The 20,951-nt window shown below is 30.4% G+C and overlaps 1 protein-coding gene and 1 long non-coding RNA gene across 3 annotated transcripts in view; one reads left to right on the top strand and one right to left on the bottom strand.

The window, feature by feature from the left end:
* LOC128200294 (uncharacterized) overlaps positions 1-20,220 on the top strand; it is a 61,195-nt gene extending 40,975 nt beyond the window's left edge. Inside the window, exon 3 of the long non-coding RNA XR_008252660.1 lies at positions 19,455-20,220. This is a non-coding gene — a long non-coding RNA (uncharacterized LOC128200294). The remainder of the gene's footprint in view (positions 1-19,454) is intronic.
* On the bottom strand, positions 8,888-18,176 carry LOC113515602 (chaoptin-like). 2 transcript variants are annotated; one of them, XM_026899862.3, is made up of 5 exons: positions 17,877-18,176; positions 13,391-13,605; positions 10,184-13,318; positions 9,849-10,105; positions 8,888-9,761 (listed from the first exon to the last, which is right to left on the bottom strand). In XM_026899862.3, exons 2-5 carry the CDS (start codon positions 13,551-13,553, stop codon positions 9,195-9,197), a joined length of 4,122 nt encoding a protein of 1,373 aa, XP_026755663.2. In that variant the 5' UTR covers positions 13,554-13,605; positions 17,877-18,176; the 3' UTR covers positions 8,888-9,194. The 2 variants fall into 2 exon arrangements, with proteins under 2 accessions (XP_026755663.2, XP_052749315.1); XM_052893355.1 differs by lacking the exon at positions 10,184-13,318 and having other exon boundaries at positions 17,877-18,165.
* Positions 20,221-20,951: the final 731 nt, after the last annotated feature.

Here is a 20,951-nt window from a genome sequence, read left to right as displayed (position 1 = left end):
CAAAAAAGTGTTCTATTACAGCCTCTTAAGTTTTGGTAGGTATTTGAATTTGTATTCATTTATTCAATTGCACTTATAGAATTGAGTTTTAAATAAATCAAGCCAAACATAATAGAAGAACAGGCCTAATGACAAATTGTCTCTAGACTATATATACACATAGACATAACTAATATTATATAAAATACGTAAGGTAGGCAGCTACCTCGCATAAAGATAAAGCCAGAGTTGGACAGTTATTATTTATTTTCATTATTTATCACATGCATACAATAAAGTAATATAACTGTAATCTCGGAAGAGTTATAAGAATTATTAATTGCCGCTGTTGTTGCAACTGAAGTTGTTGTGCTCGTAAATCGGATCACATATTGCCAAGAATACTTGAATTCAACAAAGCAGTAGTCGAGATTTCTGTGTCTCTTGATAATATCTTTTCTTGCTTTAGATCAGCTAAAGGTGGGTAATATATATTAATATCTATATATTTGTTTTGCAAAACCTATATATTTTGGTAACAATATCTATATATTGGTTAAATAACGGATATACCTATTAATTATCGCTTATGTGATATTTAATAATGAAATGAAAAACCTCACCTAAACGAATATATAATAAATGTCGGACTGGAATGGGCGATATCAAATTGAGTGATGACCTTTTTTCGCTCTCAATGTCCAAAGGAAATTAGTACATAGATATCGAAGCGATATCGATATTACCCATGCCTAGTCTGTTAGCATACTAACTTTAAGTTATGAAATAATATATAAATAAGGGATAGGAAAATTATTGCCTTACATCATACTATGTTTTTACTTGCTAATTTAGACACGTAGAAAACTACTATTAGCACTTACAGTAGTAGTAGGACTACTTCTAGATAGTGTACACCAGATTTATGTTAGAGCAAGAATACAACAGTAAAATTATAGCTAATTTGGTGCAGTACTTTTTGTCTTATGCTTACAGATAGACAGACACAATTTTTAAAAAATATTGTTTTCTTCTGGTTTCAAAAAAGGAGTTTCTCAGTTCAGTTGTATTTTTTATATTTCTAATCTCATAACTCCATCAGTTGTAAACCGATTTGGAATTTTCTTTTTAATTGAAAGGATACATTTACAGGTTGGTCTCATAGAAATTTTATCAAAATCGGTGCAGTAGTTTAGTTCTGCAATTAAAACAACTAGTTTTGTCGCAACTGATGTCTTCTTTTTGTGGAACACAATCTTTAATTATACTTTCTATTGCTCTCATATCAATTTTTCATAAATATTTCTTGTATACAGACATCGTTTACGAGTAGTTCAATTTTATCATATTAGTAAGATTCTAAGACATTCCAATCTAGCATATTTTAAAAAAGTCCATTTCCAGAACATCCATTACACTACTGATACCATCGAATATACATTGTTCCTATCCAGAGGAAGAAACGTTATAAAAAAGTGACAGGTAATGTTTTTACCTTTCTTTTGTAATAAACAGCGTTTTTAATTAATGACTCCATTAAGCTTGCATCACCAGAGATGCTGATGATATGAACATTTTAAAATTATAATACTCAATAATTAATACTGCAATATTTCATTCTTCAATTTGTACTCGTATTATGCATATATTAACATGCGTAAATTAATAGAAATACACATGAATTTCTATAAAGTATACAGGGAAAAATATTAACTTCTCAGGTACTTTTGCTATTCAGACTATTTCATATAGTCTGAATAACATTTTTATGAAATTTTATTGAGAACAACTTTACTATATCTGGTAAACGAAAGTACGATACTAAATACAAGTGACACTGAAATATAAGTTTAGTTGCAAGCCCGGAGAAAACAAAGTCGCATATGAAATATTCATAGGGGCTTAATTCGCTCGCTAAAATGAAATCCAATGGGATTACTTGACGTGTCTCCGTGCTGCGATGCTGCACACTGACAGAAATATAGGATTTAATATAAACTACTTTGAACTACATAATTCAAACTGCCAAAAGACATCTTTATTTTACATCCAAAGGATTTTGATGTAATAAACTTATTTTTCATCTAGTATTCTGATTTATTGCAAAATGGACACCTTACATATTCGTTTTACATTCCTGTTCGATTGATTAGAGCTATTAAATGCTTCAACAACAATAAATATCATCATATCAGTCTTTAACTGTAGCTGAACATAAACCTTCCTCACTGCATACCTGACGACAAAAGATTTTATAATGAAATGATTTAAATTAGTATATTGTAATTAATGTGTATTTTTGAAACAATAATAATAGTTTGTATAATTAATTTATAATATAAAAATTGTAATTAATTAATTAAAAGGAAATTTCAATCATAATAACTGTACACTTTGGGTATATACCTGAAAATAAAAGATTTATTATTATTATTTACCAGAAGTTGCCATGCTTGGCAGGCGGATTGGCAACTGCAGTTGAGCTTTGAAGATGTTTTAAGAGGGACGCTGCTGCCCATCCTTTGCCCTCCTTTGGTCTCTTCATACTTCACCCATGGGAAATGGAAGGGGTGGCTAATTCTATACCGGGACCACACGGGCGATATACAAATATAGACAATAGATATATACATTACGATTTGCACTTTTTTACTTTATTTGTCAATATAATTGTCTGATTAACTTTCTGGCGATGGAAAAATCAATAACAAATCAAATTAATCTGAGTGGTGGCGGTAGGTTCGTTTCTTGTTATATTGGAGTCTAATATACTCGGGGGAAATGTCGCCATGTCGAGTGTTACACGTTCACTAAAACGGTGAAATAAATAATAAATCATCACTAAAATCCGATTTGGTAGGGAACAAGCCTATTCTTTTAATGAATGCACCGATTTTGACAGTTTTCTTTATTTAAATCAGGATAAAGTTAATGAAATCTATTATATTTTTATGCTTACTATGTACATATGATATTAAAACAACCATAATATAATATTATGTAAATATTCGTTAATATATAATATTTCTTTTAGTACTTATAATTTCCATCTAATGATGTTAAAAGTTACGGCCATTTGAATTCATTTAACTTTATCAATACCACAGAGTTTTGCCTCCTATGGATAATACTAAAGAATTTCCTTTATCACAATTCTTCTGCGACAAAATCTCGCCGGCTATTTATCACTTACCAGACCCACTGGGCGTAAAAGCGACCCTCCTATGTAATTAACGTACTCAAAGAGATACAGCGTGTTCCTACCAATTTCAACATAATGCCGGTAATGAAAATCGTAATGACGTTTTATTAAGCTTTCATATTTTATTTACTTGCAGATGTTTGGAGTTATTCGATATATAATTTGTAGTCAACATTAAAAAGGATGAGATTACGAGATATATATACGAGATTATATCAATGCTCAGCCAATTTTTTTTATTAAAAATGCTTTTTTCTATTACTTGCTCAATACTAGTTTATAACATACTTATAAACAGCTTTTAATGCTTTAGTAATATATATTCCGCAAAAGGGAGATTAACATATTCTCAGCGACACCTCATTTGACGGGTTTAGAAAAAACAATTCTTTTCACTTAAACATTTGATGTATGAGGTCGTCATACTGGCTATACATCAAACGTTTGAATTCGTCGCAAGAACATTAATCTGTTATTTTCCCATAACTGTTTCTGATGCTTACCTTCCTATATTATTTTTATCGCAATATTTTGTTACAGCCTAATTGAAACTGCACAAAAATATAAAACAGTAAGTTATATATTATACAAATGATCAATCATACTCCGTATTGTTACTGCCTATATTATAATTAATCGATAAGACGACGTAAATTTTATAGAAAATATAAAATTTGAAACTCGTAGTGGTTTTAGTTTAGTATATAATCGAATAGTTTCAACAATCGTACTTATTAGTATTCAGTAGATATAAATAAAAAAAAATACAGTTACTATAGTTTGAAATAATACAATTACTAAAAATAAGTTTAGATAAATTGCAAAAGTAAACATTTATAATTTACTTGGTCTGAATTTGACGCACACAAATTTGAAAGTAGAATTTCACTCGGCAAATTTTACCCATTGTTCGTAAATCTTTTGTTTCCAACAAATTACAATATTTATTTTAATGCTTTATTTGCAAATTGTTACTGTAATACAACTATTTTATATAGAGATAAAGATGTATTCATCGCTATTAGTTTTAGTAATAGCCGTTGTATGTACAACGAGAATTTAACTATGTATATTATATTGTATTATATTGTATCTCAAGAATCGCGAGTGATTACATACCTTATATATACAGCGCGGTTTTTACGAGTAGACTAAAATAGATCGGCGCCACTGTGATATTCACGTAGGGTGGCTTCCTCAAAGCTGGTGTATCTTGAGCGTATACCACCTACGCTAAATCCGCAATCAAGATGAGTCTGTACTATTTTATACCCTTTTTTAACTTCTTTAATGGGCCTAGAACCCAAGCCCGACCTAGGTCTCATATTTCTACTTTCATTTTCATATTGCCACTTTCCTTAACATATATTTAAACTTATTCTCATTCTTTTAAAAATGTCTATCTATACAGAACGTTACGTATATAACGTTCTTAAATATATATAACCTAGCCCATTATTATAGAAGGCAAGATAGATGCAAAGAGGGGAAGGGGAAGATGAAGATAAATTTGGAGTCATGTCGTATCAAGATGTAAAAGACTTACAGAAAAACGTAGTGAGTGGCAAGAGTTTCGCCAACAAAAACAACTTTTAAATAATGAATTAATTAATATTTAACCATAGTGATTGTTACAGTAATTTTATGATATCTCGAATATTTCGAGTTATATTCTTAAAAAATTAATTAGCGCTTTTATTGTGTATCTGCAATATTGTTTGGAATTCAGAAATGGACTTCGTGTTATACTCGCATAAGAAAGTTTACTAACGAAGGGAACTTATGTCACTCGGTCTTTGATTGTAGTTCCAGTTTATGGTTGTTAAACTATTGTTAACAATTTACTAAAGAGTGGGAGGGTGCAAAGACGCTCGTTTAATGGTAACTGAATTCGTTGCTTTGTCTTGTAACACAATTATAACCCAATCAACGTATTGATTAGGAATTAATACTGTTACAGTCTATTCATTGGGCTGTGTTATTGATAAATAAATATATATTTATTACTATTTTGTTTTGATTTATTCGTATACATAAAACAAAATAATATAAATATGTATTTCTATAAATTTATCACACGTTATTTTTATTCTTTTTGCCAGGTCAGAAATATATTATCAGATTTTTCTGATACGACCATTAATACCACCTGACTGTAGGGCTATACAGACAAATGATTTAAAGTACAAACCTTTCTTTTTGGGTTGAAGGTTAAAAGATTACTGAATATACAAATTTTGATAACCTTTAAATATAATTGATACAGTACAAGGTACAAGTATGTAAGGCGTTTTACATTGCAGCGTCTTGCTTCGCACTGCAAACCGCAGCTCGCAGAGCTAGTGATGACGTCGTTGCGGGTGGGGTGTAGTGGTGGTAGTAAACGATGGTGTTGTCGGAGACGAATAGTTGTTGAAAACCAACATCTAATGAAGATTTTAGTACGAAAGTCGTTTGCTTGGCCATCCCTGTTCTGTTTATATTTCTGTCATGAAGTAGTTATGTTTGCATGATTTGGTTAAAAGGGCATTATGGTACTGAAATACATGGTACAGAGATACAACACCTTAGTCCTCAGGAATGTCAGCGTTTGAAGGGTATCATGGGCGATATAATATAGTCTTTTATGTCTATGTTACTGTTCATATCTACAGGTGACGGTTACTATTTTCTACAAGATGAGTCGTCAGCTGGTTTGCCATTCTGAGATACATAAGAATTTTTTTAAACATGTTCATTTTTTAGTGGTATCCATTTTTAAATATGTGTAATTTTATCATACTAATTGCTCCGTCTTAAAAGATATTTTGCTTAAATAATCAAGCTGTGAAAACTATTTTAAAAAAGTATTAACACTAAAATATTATTTTAATTCAGTAGAGGACCCCTTCTGATACATGTAAATATTTTTTCTTAACATAAATTTATGAACATCCAACTCAGGCTTGCCTGAAGGTCGAAAACGCCTGGTTTATATAAACCTGGCCATGATTACTCGCTGAATTGTTTATGTAATACGCTGCGCATGTAACAAATGAGACTTCTTAGCACGAACAGCAATAGAGAACTTATTTATTATTGTTAGCCTGTTGTATCCCCACTACTAAATAATAACTGCTCTTAACTATTTCTACTTGTCTTAAATTTTTTTTATGCTACATAGAATGGCAAACAAGCTGATGTTCCACCTGATAGAAAGTGGTAACCGACGCCTATAGACATGATCAATACATAACAGAGTATACTGTTTTACCCATGATAATAATGTGTTGAAATTCCTGAGGAGTCATGTTATTCCTCCTTCTCTCCTACCCTTTAAACCGAAACACCGCCATGCAAACACAACTGCTTCACTGTAGAATCACGAATGGGACAATGAGCAAATGACTTTGTACAAAGTCTCCCTCTGGTAAAGACAAATTTATTTTGTCTGAACAAATCTGTAAAAGTACTACATATGTCATATATAAAACGAGTCTGTGCTTAACTGTGTAGTTTACTACATCGTATTTGAATGGATATTATATTTGAGATTCTAAGATAATTATAATCATCTCTGTCAGGAAGGGAGGGTTTGTCATTAATAAGAACTAATAGCTCCAGTGCTTGTAATACAACCTATCAGGACTACCTCCGTGCAGTACTTCCTGAAAATCATCGTGGTTAGTTCACGATGACCTTCGCTTGACTTTAGCCTAACCAATTGTCACTGAAGGGGGGAGGGGATTGCTAGTAATGCGGACTATCAGTCCCATTGCTAACAATATACCCCGTCAGTTCGACCTCCACGTGATCCCACCTGGAAAACAATCGTGCCGAATTCTAGGTGTATTTATCACGATGGGCTAACTGATCTGCTCTTTTATTTTCACTTATCGTCTCTCACTCGTGCTCCGCCGGTGTATACCGATAGCGCAGACGGGGTTACCATTCCAAATTTATCCATTTGAAAATATACCAATCGTCACTGGGGGGAAAATGATTGTTAGTTTTAGGGATTTAACAGCCTCATTACTAGCAATATACTCCATCAGGTTGACCTCCATGCGGTTCTCCCTGGAAACCATCTCGATTAAATTTTTGTGAATTTGTGAATATGGGCGAACTGACTTGTATCATCTTCATTTATTATCTCTCACTAGTGTATACCGATAGCGCAGGCGAGGTTACAATTCCATTATCATCCATTAAAAAAGCAATCGTCACTCAATGATGCTTCATCAATGTATTTAATTCTATTATCATTCTATTAAAAATATATCATCATTATTCCTTGTTCGTTTAAGTAACAAATTGTTGAACTAGAATAATAATTCAATTTAACAATTTTTTTTATACCTTTATGCCAATTTATTTTTACCTAAAACTTCTTGTTGTCACTTAATCGGCCAAATGTGGTTATACTTGAATATAAACATATTCCACAATACTGAAACATTCTCATATTTTGCTACGAAACCACTTACTTAAATTAATTTAATTTTCTAAAGACTGCTTGAAATGTACTTCAAAGGCAGACTTTGTTTTCCTCAATAGCTCTTGATAATCGAGATACTGTTCAAAAGAAAGTTTTTAAGTACACAAAAATGCTTTGGTGAACTTTTATTAACTCATTTTCCACTTTCTGAGGAGAGATCTTCAGTGGAAAAGTCTACGGTCCGTTTGTTATCGTCATTATTACTACGGAAACATTATTGCATTTTCATTATTCTTTTACATTTACGTATATATTTATAAAATAACATACTAATTCATATGTCAATTCAACCATATTTGTAAATGAATGAGCAAGCTAAAGATTTATTGTGTATTTTCCTATAGACCTTACTATGATTTAAAATCTAATAAATGTGAAATACAGAAAACTAAAAGTATGCGATTTATTTTTTTATGCAACTTAGAATGGTAAACAAGCTGACGGCTCACCTAATAGATAGTGATAACCGACGGCTATACATAAGCAATACCATGGACATAACAGAGTATACTGTTTCGCCCATGATACCCCCCATGCGTTGTCATTTCTGAGGACTCAGGTGTTATTTCTCTGTACCCTGTGAATTCACGCCATATTTCACCCTTCAAACCGAAACACAGCCATGCAAACACAACTGCTTCATGGTAGACAACGAACACGAATGGGACAGAGGTACCCAAGCAATCGACTTTTGCACAAAGTCTCCCTCTGGTTGTTAATCGACCTTCGGAGGAGGCCTATGTTCAGTAATAGATAGATAATGGCTAATATGATGATGATGATGAAATATGCGTTTTGAAAGTAATATTTAAAGTCTTTTTCTCGGTTTTAATATCAATACAGATTTTCACCTTTGAGATATACGAGTAGTATGTTGGCAAACGAGGTCACCTCAAATTCAGGTCAGTGTCAGTGTGAATTTAAACAACCCCTTGAGAATGAGATCATTGTTCTGCCATTAAAATTTAATGACTATATGAAAAGAAAACATAAATAAATTTGTTTAATCAGTCAAACTTGTAGAAAGCATTAAACATTTAACCTATTATAAAACTGCTGATTAGTATATAGTAACAATCTGCAGAAATTCTAAGCCTTCAGACTACAGAAATGTACTCTAATAGGCTTTTAAACTGCTCAGCTTAAACATTTAACTTACATTTTTGCACACAGGTAGGACAAAGAGTTCTGATTTGACTTTTAAATTTAAATAGAAATAAAATAACAAGTAACTATGGCAATAATTTATATTTGATAATTGTTTTTCTATGTAACTAAAATAATATATTTTAAAAATCTATATAGATTATAAATAAATAAATAACCTATATACTACTTACTACTCTATATCTATTCACAAGCGAACAGTCGTACATTTAAGCATCTATTAACATGTTGGTTGATAATAGGTTCAACATATTTAAATATTAGTACGTAATTTAGAATTTTATGGTTCCCTTAAGAATAACATTTTATCTAAAACATTCTAAACTAGCAGAACGTAATAAATACTTATATTACTACTTTATTCTATGACTATTTCAAATGATCTAATGAATGTTTACGATTTTTGGTCATTCCTAATAATATATTATCAGTAGACGCTGTGGTAGAATTTTGCAATACATCTTCTTTACTTTGCATTGAATGATAATCATTCATCTCGGACCAAGCTGGGTCAGATTTTGCTATTCTTTTTCTTTCTTTAATTTTTGTATACAACAGTACCGACACCATAACAAAAAATACGACGAAACCTAACGAGCAACCAACTATTAAACCCATTCGACGATTAAGTATTTGCGATATATGGAACGGTTTCGATGATTTATGTTTTTTCGTCATTTGTTCACGGAATGTGTTAAATGAAACACATTCGCTAGAAGGAGATTGAGTTAGTATTGCAGCAGCAATATCTTGTGTTATTCTCGCCGTTACATTTAAATCGATTTCCGTAGTTTTATTAAACTCAAATTCTTGGTCATCATTGGCAATAATAGGATCTTCATATAAAGTAATCACACAGACCACATAGTTCATGTTTGGTTCCAAATCGGTGATACGAGTTGAAACTTCGTTCATATCCAAAAATTTTGATTTAACCTGAAAATTATTTTGTTTAATGTTTGAAAATTGGTTGTTACGAATGTAATGTAGTAATTAAAATAATTTATTTTTTATAAAACTTACATCAGTATGGACATCTTCACCGTAGTACAAAATTTGTAATGCTTTAATGGCTGTACGGTTTCTAATAAACCATGAGACTGATACAGAGCTGTCCTTGTGTTTGTCAACAGATAACTGAGAAATAATTGGAGCATCACATTTTTCTTTTGGATAGTCATCATTTAAACATGTTACTGTTTTTGAATTTATTATTTTAGGATGGTCTTGAATCCACACCCAGGTGTTATCTTTTTGACAATTGCATATAAGAACGTTATCTGAAAAAAAAAATGAAGAATCTATTGCTACTTATGTAATTTTATAATATAATTATGTGCTCATATTACTCCATTTACCTTTTATATATACCTCCTGGACATGATTTTCTACTGAGCTAAGTAGTTCTAATGGTAAAGATTGAAGTTTATTATGTTCTAAATCAATTTTAATAACCTTATTTAAGTTTCTAAAAGCTGTAACTGATATATATTTGATATTATTATAACTCAAATGCAAAACTGTAAGTTCCTTCAAGTTTATTAAATCTTCATTAAGAATGTTTTGTAACTTGTTGTGGGAGAGATCTAAAAGTTTTAAATTGCTCAACTCTGCAGCAAAAGATTCCATTGACTCAATGTTGTTATTAGATAAACATAATGTTCTTAATTTTGTTAATCCACGAAAATTGCTGGTTTTGAGTTGTGAAATTCTATTATAACTCAAATCTAAATTTTCTAGAAAAGATAATCTTGAAAAAGGACTTATTGGTAAACGTCTTATTTTGTTAAATTTTAAATAAAGGTGTTGTAAGCTTGTAAAAAATTCAAATGTGATATCATCAATATTTGACATATTCGTAGCACAAATGTGCAATTCGTAGAAATTTGCTACAAGCGTATTATTGTCTATTCTATGTGACGTTCTCCAAGAGACCGCAGGATTTTTACTAATATCTACATTCATTAAGGAAGTTCCCGCTTTCTTGTAAGATAATAAAAAATCAAAATTTAATATATCATTATAGGATATATTTAAATTTTGTATATTTGGAAATAGTTCGAATATAATTGAAGGTAAAATTTTTAGTCTGTTGTAACTCACATCAAATGATATTAAGTCAGTAAATTCCATTTTTTTACTAGCTGTTATAGATTTAATTTCATTTTTTCTCAGAATTAAGTATTTTAATTTAGTTAATTTTTCAAAGCCACTAAGCTCGATTCTGGGTAATAAATTGTCAGCTATATCTAAGGTTTCAATTTGTGTCAAGTTATTAAACGTATTATACGGCACGTAATCTAAAAAATTATTACTTATATTAAATTCGGAAACAGAGTTTTGTGTATCGAATAGTTTCAGTGGAACAGAACTTATAATATTCTGTGCTATATTCAGTCTCAAGAGATTTTTATTGTTTTTGAAAGTGCCTTCTATAATATTTTCTATATTGCAATGTTCCATGTATAATATTTCTAAAAGGGGAAGTTGATAAAAAGATTGCATCGGTAAATAATCTAGAACATTGAAAGACATATATAAATATTTTAACCCTGGTATGTTTATAGATAAGAGATCGCTGGATTTTAATGAATTATTTTTGATAGAAAGTATTTTTAGATTATTTAATCCATGAAAAGTATCATTTTCAATTAACTGAATCTCACAATTATCTAAATATAGTGAACTTAATGGTAAACCTATTTGGAAAATATTTTTTTGGAGAATTTTAAGGGGATTGAATGACAAATTTAAGCTTCTTAATTTTTTTAATGTGTCGAAAGCCATATCTGAGACGAAAATAATTTTATTGTGAGAAATGTCTAGGTCTTCTAATTCACTTAACCCAAAAAACGTATAATTTGTAATATTACGTATATGATTATACTGTAGATTTAAGAATCGGGCTGAATTTAAATGTTGAAAAGAAAAATCTTCAACTATCGAAAATTCGTTGTTATTTAATTCAAGTCGAGTTATACGGCTTAAGTTTCGAAATGTACTTCGAGTTAAAAATTTAAACTTATTGTTTTTTAAACTTAAATGGTTTAATTTTTCTTGAGAATGAAACATAAAATTACTCAATAATGATAACGAGTTTGAATCTAGATGGAGAGTGAGTAAGTTTGAATGGATTTTCGGTAAAACATCATTAAAATCTAAAAGAAAATTATGATGAAGACTGAGAAATTTTAAATTCGACATTTTTATAAACGCTCCTGCTTCAATAAAATTAATTTCATTATGATTCAAATATATCTCTTCTACTTTTAAGGATTTTGTAAAATGATATTTTGATATAAATTTTAATTTATTGTTGTTCAATCTAATTTCATTAATATTTATTAAAGATTGAAAGGTATTATTATTTATTTCTACAAAATTATTATTGTCTAATCTTAACTTTACTACGTTATTATTGTTTATAAAAATATTTTGTGGCACTTGATTTAGGTAGTTAAAGTCTAATCGCAGCTTTCCTAGACTTATTAAATTACTAAAGCTCTCACTATTTATATTGCTTATACAATTTTTATCTAAATTTATTGCACTAATTTTATTAGAATTAAGAAAGGAATCTATTGGCACATCCAGAATATTATTATGACTTAAATATACTTCATTAAGAGATGGTAAATTACAGAATAGTCCATTTATGTGATGCAAATGGTTATGACTCAAATCTATAAATACTAAATTTTTGTTGTTCTGAAACAGATTGGGATTTAATATTTTGATTCTATTGTGGCTTAAATCTAGAGATTTCAAGCTAATTAATGAGTAAAAAGCTCGATAGTGTATGTTGTTTATAAAGTTAAAATGAAACGATAACGTAATCAGGGACGGACAAAATTTTAGGCAGTCTTCTGAAATAAATTCAAAATTATTGGAATTCAGGTCCAGGTACTCTAATGATATTAAATCTGAATTTTCCACACTAGGAAAAGAAGACATCTCATTCCACGCTAGTCTCAATGAACGTAAATGTCTTAATTTCGAAAGAGATGCTATCGGGAACGCTGTTAGATTATTTTCACTCAAATCAATTTCTGAGAGGGAAAGTTCTAAACTAGAAAAAGCAGAAGCAGATATATCACGTATCACATTTCCTTTTATGTTCAATTTCATTAGCGGAAGACCGTAAAAGCTGTAACTGGGTATATCCTCAATGTAATTAGAACTTAGGTCTATTGACATCAATTTAAGCATCCCAGCGAACGATTTTTGTGGTATATATCTAATTTTGCTCGATACGATGCTCAAGGTTTGAAGGCACTTTCTCAATGGCATAAAAGTGTCGTCACCAACATCCCTTATGCTTGTTCTTGACACGTGAATGTGCTTTATGCAAACGCCTTGAGGTATGAAATGGGATCCTAAAGCTTCTTCGTTGTCGTCGAGATCGAATATAGATAACGAATGTATATCTGATACACGTTTAAGGGCATTTTTTACATCTTTTAACACCGTGTCTTGGCAATCGAGAAATAATCCTGCAAGAAAATATTTCGTTAATTTAATATGACATCGTTTTAGGTGCCTGTTTTAATAAAAAGCAACCTTACCGTCTTCAAATGTATAACACGAACATTTATTGCTTCTTATTAAGTCAGGACACCCCAGGGTATTTTGAGCTCGCAAAATGGTGGGTAGAACCAGTAATAATGAAATAATTTGCAAAACGTCGCCATAATTTTTCCCTGTCCCGAAGCATAAAATCTTTTTCATAGTTACATTATACTTAATGTTTTGAACATTCTATTCACGCTTGTTTTTCAACCTGAAACAAAAAAATTACGTCATTGTTTTGAATATAACATTTTAAGAATACTTATTATGTCGTTCAAAATTAGTAATTATAAGGCCTTCTTTGTAATTTTAAATTTATAAGACTTATTAACTTTGAGGAGTTCAAATTTATTAAAAAAATGCTGAACATAGGCCTTCCTCTATTGGAGGCTGCCAGTGGTTGTCAATCCGCCTGCCAAACGTGACATGGCAGGCAGATTGACAATCACATTTGGCTTTGGTGATGTTTTAAGAGAGATGCTGCTACCCATCCCTCAATTAACAAGTTCCCTTAGTCGCCTATTTAATCGATACCCACGGGAAAGGGAGAGGTGGCCCATTCTATGCCGAGACGACACAAATACAAACGTTATAATTACAGACATTATTATACATTATTTCGCTATAAATATGGGCAAATAATAATGGATAAATAACGTTTTGTTCTATTAATATTAATGTAATATTAATAATGGAAAGCGCACACCATCCACATAATACCCATAGAATTATCATCTACAGCAATCGTACCGAAAAATCTCGCAAGCATTCAGATGTTTTACAAATTTCTTTCCGTACAATAGATTTGTTTACCTGTCACATTGTTAGAAAAATTCTTTCATCGTCAATGTCATCGTCCTTATATAATTTAGAGTCAACCATGCATGGTTAAGGCCTGCATAGCTAAACATTTTACCCTCATAAAAAGGGAGATATTGCATACAATATATACATATATAAATAATAATAATGGATTGATTTAGTTAAATAACAATTTGTTTTTTTGGGATGGAATATATGTTTATTTGTATCAGTAATTTTTTTATATTTAACAACAACTTTATTGCAATGTCTATATTTCTTTTTTTTTAATAATCTTTTTATTTTATTTAGTAGCGGTATTGGTAAGAACACAAAATAATAAATAACAACAGAATTATTTTATAATTTATTACCTATATCCCGCGGCTTCACCCGCATGAAACTGATTCATATATATACTGATATAAAGTGTTCTACGTGCTATGTTAGAATATAACGTACTTGTGTAAAAAAAAATCATTTAAATCAATTTAGTGAGTTTTGCGTAGAAAAGTAACAAACATTGATCCAACAATCGTTATAAATTTTCGCATTTATAATATAAATAGCATTAACTTTTTATTTTAACATTATAAATATGAAAGTGAGTTTATTGGTTGTCTCTTGGTGCCTTATTGGTTTTACCAATCACTATGAAATTTAGTTTAAAAATAGTATTTGGAATTAAGAAGAACATAGATTACTTTTTTCGTATGCATGTGGATGAAGTCGTTAGTGAAGATTATGTATGTATATTATTAGATTTAACATAATTAAATACTAAATACATTTTTTATATAGTGTATATAATGTATTAAGTCAACTTCTTGAACAAAAATCTTTAATTAACTATTCCCTTTGCATAAAAGAAGATCGACAGGCATGTTCATTTTACCCTTGTCGTTACCTCGTGTGCTGGTTAAGTCGTCATCTGCAACTGAAAGGTAAGAAAATGGACCCATTTCCCTTTCAGATGTGACCCAATAAGTTCACCTTTACAAATTATCCATTTACATGGACAGACTATTAATGTATAAGAAATAAAATGAATCTAATTAACACATCATAATAAGGAAATATACCTTTTATAACATTATAAACTAATGTTATACAAAGTATATATTAAAAATTTATTGTTACAAATTTTACTTTATATTATATTGACAGAATTAACAAATATGTTACTTTTAAATTATTAATAACTTATAGTGTTCCACTAGTAGGCAAAAACTCAACTACTTTCATATCCCATATTCGTTGGTTAAGGTACAAATTTCCTTGTAGAACTAGTAACGATCATGTATTTATTGTATAAAATCGCTTATAGTGTTGAATATCACAGAATCCACTATGATGTTCATAGTACTTATGAGTTGACATTTTTAAACATTAAGACGTTATGATTCGGTACTGTATCACTCTTCAATCCGAAACAACCACGCAAGTATGTGCTTGATGTTTGACGACAGAAACACGAGCGTGACCGAGGTACTGACGTAGACGATTTGTACAGTCCCCCTCTGGAATACATACGCTTCGAGGTGAAGTATTAAGTATATGCGCAAAGATCCGAGGGATTGACTGACATATTTTTTTTGGAACACAGTAGGAGTAAGTCCATGTCTTTCTACACCATCGAATTACGAGTTAACATTTTTTAACATATTCAGTATGTAGCAATGCAGCTCAGATAAAATTATTAATAGTATTGATATAAACTTTGATTTGTTTATCAAATTTCAAAATGCGGAAAGTAAAATGAAATGAAAATTTTATTTATCTAATAGACAAGTGTGGATTGAAATTGAAAATTATCCAAATGTACCAGCAGAATAAAAAGTATCGTACGTACTAATATAAAAAAGTCTATTTCTGTGCCAATTTTAATCTAAATCCGATCAACCGTTTATTCGTTATTGAGTAATCATGCAAACATCTTCAAACATCGCAAACTTTTACATTACGAGTGTATTAGAAGGATTATAAATAGAGTAAAATTTTTCCTACTCAGAGTGTACATTCAGATAAAATACTGACACTCGGTAGTATGTTAGGCCAAATTACGTAGATAACTGTATATCTATATTTTCACAAACCCGCTTGAATATATAATATATATATATCAACTTACAATATTTATTTATTCTACGAATAGGAAAGATTGATTGATGAAGGTACCTCGTTGCCTATAAACAAAGATGGCTCCATTGGAAAACACAGAATGAATTACATGAAAAATTATAAGTTTCTAAAAATTGCCTTATTTGATACTTATCACTAACTTATTAAAGTCTCCATTCTTACTTTCCTTACCTATCCCACATGTAACCACTATTTCTTATTCCCAAAGAGTTGTAAAAAATAGCTAATGGAATGCAACACACAGGGAATAAAATAAAATAGCGTAAGAGAAGAAACTATCAAAATAAAACCCTATTCTAAGTTGCTTAGCATGGTAATAATAGAAACATATCCTCCTTTAAAATCTTCTTCAAATTATTCAGCGGGCTATGAAGAGGGCTATGCTCGGAGTTTCTTTGCGTGATAAAATCCAAAACGAGGATATCTGCAAAAGAACCAAAGTAACTGACATAGTCCGAAGGAAAAACAAACTGTAGTGACAATGAGCTAGTCACATAGCTCGAAGAACTGACAACCGATGGGGAAGTTGGCGATTGAGTGGGGACCTTGTACGGGCAAACGCAGTGTAGGACCACCTCCCATTACATGGAGTGATGACCTTAAATACAGAGCAGGGAGCCAGTGGATGCAAGTGGCTCAGGACCATTCTTTATGGCAATCTATGGGAGAGGCCTCTATCCAGCAGTGGATGGATAGTGGCTGAAATGATGAGGATGATGATCCTCAATGTATAAATAGCAATGTTCAGCAGTGAGACAATATTAGATTCTTATGGTATAGTTATAGAACTTCCTAATATACTGCTTGAGACAGCGACATAATTTTAGTAGAGAACTATATTTGATAATTTATTTACTTATTTTTAATAGCTAAATTCGTGGTTACAATGGATATCACTTTTATGACTGTCTTTATATTAAAGGAAATATATAGTATTATGTCACTGATAAGCGATAATCAGAATTAAATGTATTAATAAAAGTAAAGAAATAAAAATAACAAAAACCAGACATATATAAGTACACGCGTATATCAATTATATTTATATATTATAATTGTTATTAAATATAAAAAAATACTATCAAAATTATATTACAATAAGGAGGACTCTTTACAATAATATCTTCAAATTAAATACAAATGATAAGTACTTATTTTATTTCTTTTGTGTACTACAAAAGATATTTTACTTCTTAGGCAATGATATGTATATAGATCTCAATTCAATGTAACAGTAAATAGTACAACATATATATAACTTTGACATTACTATGTACATAACATTATTATGCCATGAATTATGATTACTGTTTTCATATTTATATTACTCCTACATTGAGTTAATTACATTGCACTACATTTTACAAGTTAACAACGTAGTTCCAGGTAACAATTAGCTAAAATAATAAATTACTAAGCATGGTACCTACATTAAAGTTAGTGAATAGACATACAATGTTAATTTCAGTCACAAACACATTTACTCTTCTAACTAAATTTCCAACAAAAGTTGTTATAATGAAATATTTATACACTCACCTAGATTTTCGTTTGCGCTGACATACGCGTCTGGCTAATTACAAAACACATTTATTCTCATACGCTTAAGGTCCATTTTTGCGCGTCAACGCCGAGGCGCAGGGAGAGACCGGAGTGCGCCTGTCCTTGCCGCACTAAAGGTTCACCACGCGTGAAACAAGCTGGATTTCAATAACATATAAGTTTTTAACTCTTTTAATGTAGTTTAATGTGTATTGGCGCGCAACGTAGAACGCTTGAGGTCATTAGAAAGCTCCACAGAAGACTGCCGCGGCGGCGCGCGCTCTGTAGCCGGCAGGTCACCGCTGTTGTTGCGGCACCCCCGACCCACTATTATTATACTTTTATGACGAATCGGATTTTGCTACCCGAACACCCGACTTTTTACTCATGTAAACGTGTATGAGCTTATCTTAGGTCGTTCCCTGAAATCTTTTACGTGTCCACCCGTTTTCGCCGTCACATTTTTGTGTTTTGTATAGTTGGTTGTTTTTATTGCCCGTGGAAGGATCTGTAAACGCGTCAGAGGATTACGTAGGCTATAAATAAAATATTTGTGAACCCTAAAGTATTACTGAGGTATTCAATAAAATATTCATATTATTAGACGTACTTGCGTGTGGTTTGAATCTTACGATGTGTTGATATGTTATTTTGAAGTTTACTGTCTATAATAAACGTTTTATTCGGTCCATTCTCTTTTTTATATACATATTTTTATTTTGTTAATACTATTTATAATTGACTATATTTTAGTGAATATTTGATGTATTTGAAATTTATCAAAGTAACTCTACTACTAGTAATATGTTACGACATTAATTCTATTTATGTATAAAAAACTGTTAAAAATAATTTATATATTTTGCCTAAAATCAAGTTAAAGAAAATACTGATATTCAATATTTTTCCATAGAGTTTGCGTGTCTTAAATAGAAAAATATTTTATCTGTTCATAAGTTATAGATTCGATACAGCCTTGTAGTTATAATAGACTTCTTTAGTGGGTTCTATACAGTAAGCACTCAGACATATGGCTCTAAAATCAATCGTGCTTTGAACAGTAGTCCGTTTCCATACAATTTCTAGAATCGTCTCTCTGATTACCATTGGTTACAGTTCACACAAATTAATCTGCAATCTAAATTAGCTTTGAAACAGACGATCAGACTGACTGGTATCTAACCTTATACTAATTAATATAGGTTATAATATAATAACATAATGAAATTGTAACTAGATTGTTAATATTAGAGATATTTAAGCAAAATTAATATGAAGAGTATTAATAAGAACAATAGATGTCAAAACAATTTTCTCTGTCTATCGGTCTGTTTGTTTATTCCGGGATCATGCTAAAAATACTGCATGATACATATATAAGACCTTCAAGTCTTATATAATATAGAAATGCCTATATATCGTGAAGACATAGTAATCAATAGTAATGGTCACCTGAAAAACGGACTATGATGAATATTCCAGAGAAAGAGAAGAGATTCGTAACTCTATTGAAAGAAAATTATAATTTTAAACTAGTGCATTATTATTTATCTTTTACATTTTTTCTTTTATTAGATAACGACATTTTACCGGATTCAATGGACAGACATTTCAAGAATCACCATCACGAAAGCGTAATGAGGAATAACGAGTCTGAAGAATGGATACATCATCATAGTCACGTTCCTCAGGGCTGCAGAACGTGATCGTATTGTGTGTCATTTATCAAGAAGAAAAAATATAATTTAATGATTGGCTCTGTATTGCACTGAAACATTTTTTTATACACCTAATAAGATTGTAATGAGTCCATTTTTGTATAAGGAATATTTATTGAAAAATGCCAATGTAGATACCTTATCGACTTAGACATCAAAATAGAAATATTTGAAATTATTAGTATGTATTAGATACATATGTGAGTATATAAGATGTATATATTAACATATTACTACAACTTTGAATTGCTTGCATAATTCTATTTCGGAGCTTGAAGTTTGATTTATGACAGTGAAATTGTTGGGTTCGTGACACAGTGAATTTGTGATACTCCTTCTATTGCATGAGTTCATAGGCTACGGAATACTATGATTAAATTATAACTTAAAATTGTGTTTCCCAAAACAAAAACAGCTTCAGTTATAGCAAAACCAGTTATTTTAATTTGAAAACTAAATAACAATGTCATTTTAACAAAATTTCTATATTGCTCCCATAGAAATTTTATCAAAATCTTTAAGTATATCCTTTCCGATAAAAAAAGAATTTTTCAAATCGGTTTACAATTAGCGAAGTTATTAGGTAACAAATATAATAAAATGCAACCGAATAAAGAACCTCGTTCTTTTTTAAGTCGGTTTAAAGTGTAATTAGAGATTACATTCAAAATCTAATCTACGAATCTGTTTCTTATAATAAATTGTATTATATAGATATGTTTATTATTTTTGTATCCGTATTGCTTTTTACACTATAATGACAAGTATTATTGTGTTGTCATATAGTTTTAAAATATTAGTAATAGTGAATTAAACTACTGTTAACATCGGTTTGACTCTACACGGTGCAGTATTCTACCCACGCTTTCAGCTCGCAAGATCTAGGTCACAGAAATCGCGGTTGTCCATTATCACGAAAAAAGAAAATAGAAACTGTCACTTTACTCACAGTTAGTGTTAGTGAATATAAAAAAAATATTTAACGTATATAAATTATCAATATACGAGTATATAATTATTTCATTAAATTAGATATATTAATTTTTAATATATTTAACATGTTAAAAGTACATAATATTACATTATAAATGGGTTCCCATATGAAATAAACTTGAGCAGTTATAATATTATAATATATTATTAATTTTTGTTCGCTACTTTGTATGCTTGCAATTCAAAAGTAGAAAACCCAATGAAATACATCACTTCTATATGGCATGTTAAGACAAAACATGCTCCACTTTTTGAGGTGTAATCTTCAGGAACATAACTGTGTATATCTCTTCTAATTTATTATTAATTTTGAATTTGTTAAAATTCATTAGATTATTTGATAATGTTATATCTACTATTT

The sequence above is a fragment of the Galleria mellonella genome, unplaced genomic scaffold, assembly GCF_026898425.1.
Source record: "Galleria mellonella isolate WM207_F2 unplaced genomic scaffold, CSIRO_AGI_GalMel_v1 utg173, whole genome shotgun sequence".
In the NCBI taxonomy this organism is placed as follows: domain Eukaryota; kingdom Metazoa; phylum Arthropoda; class Insecta; order Lepidoptera; family Pyralidae; genus Galleria; species Galleria mellonella.
This window is presented reverse-complemented; position numbering and strand designations above follow the sequence as displayed.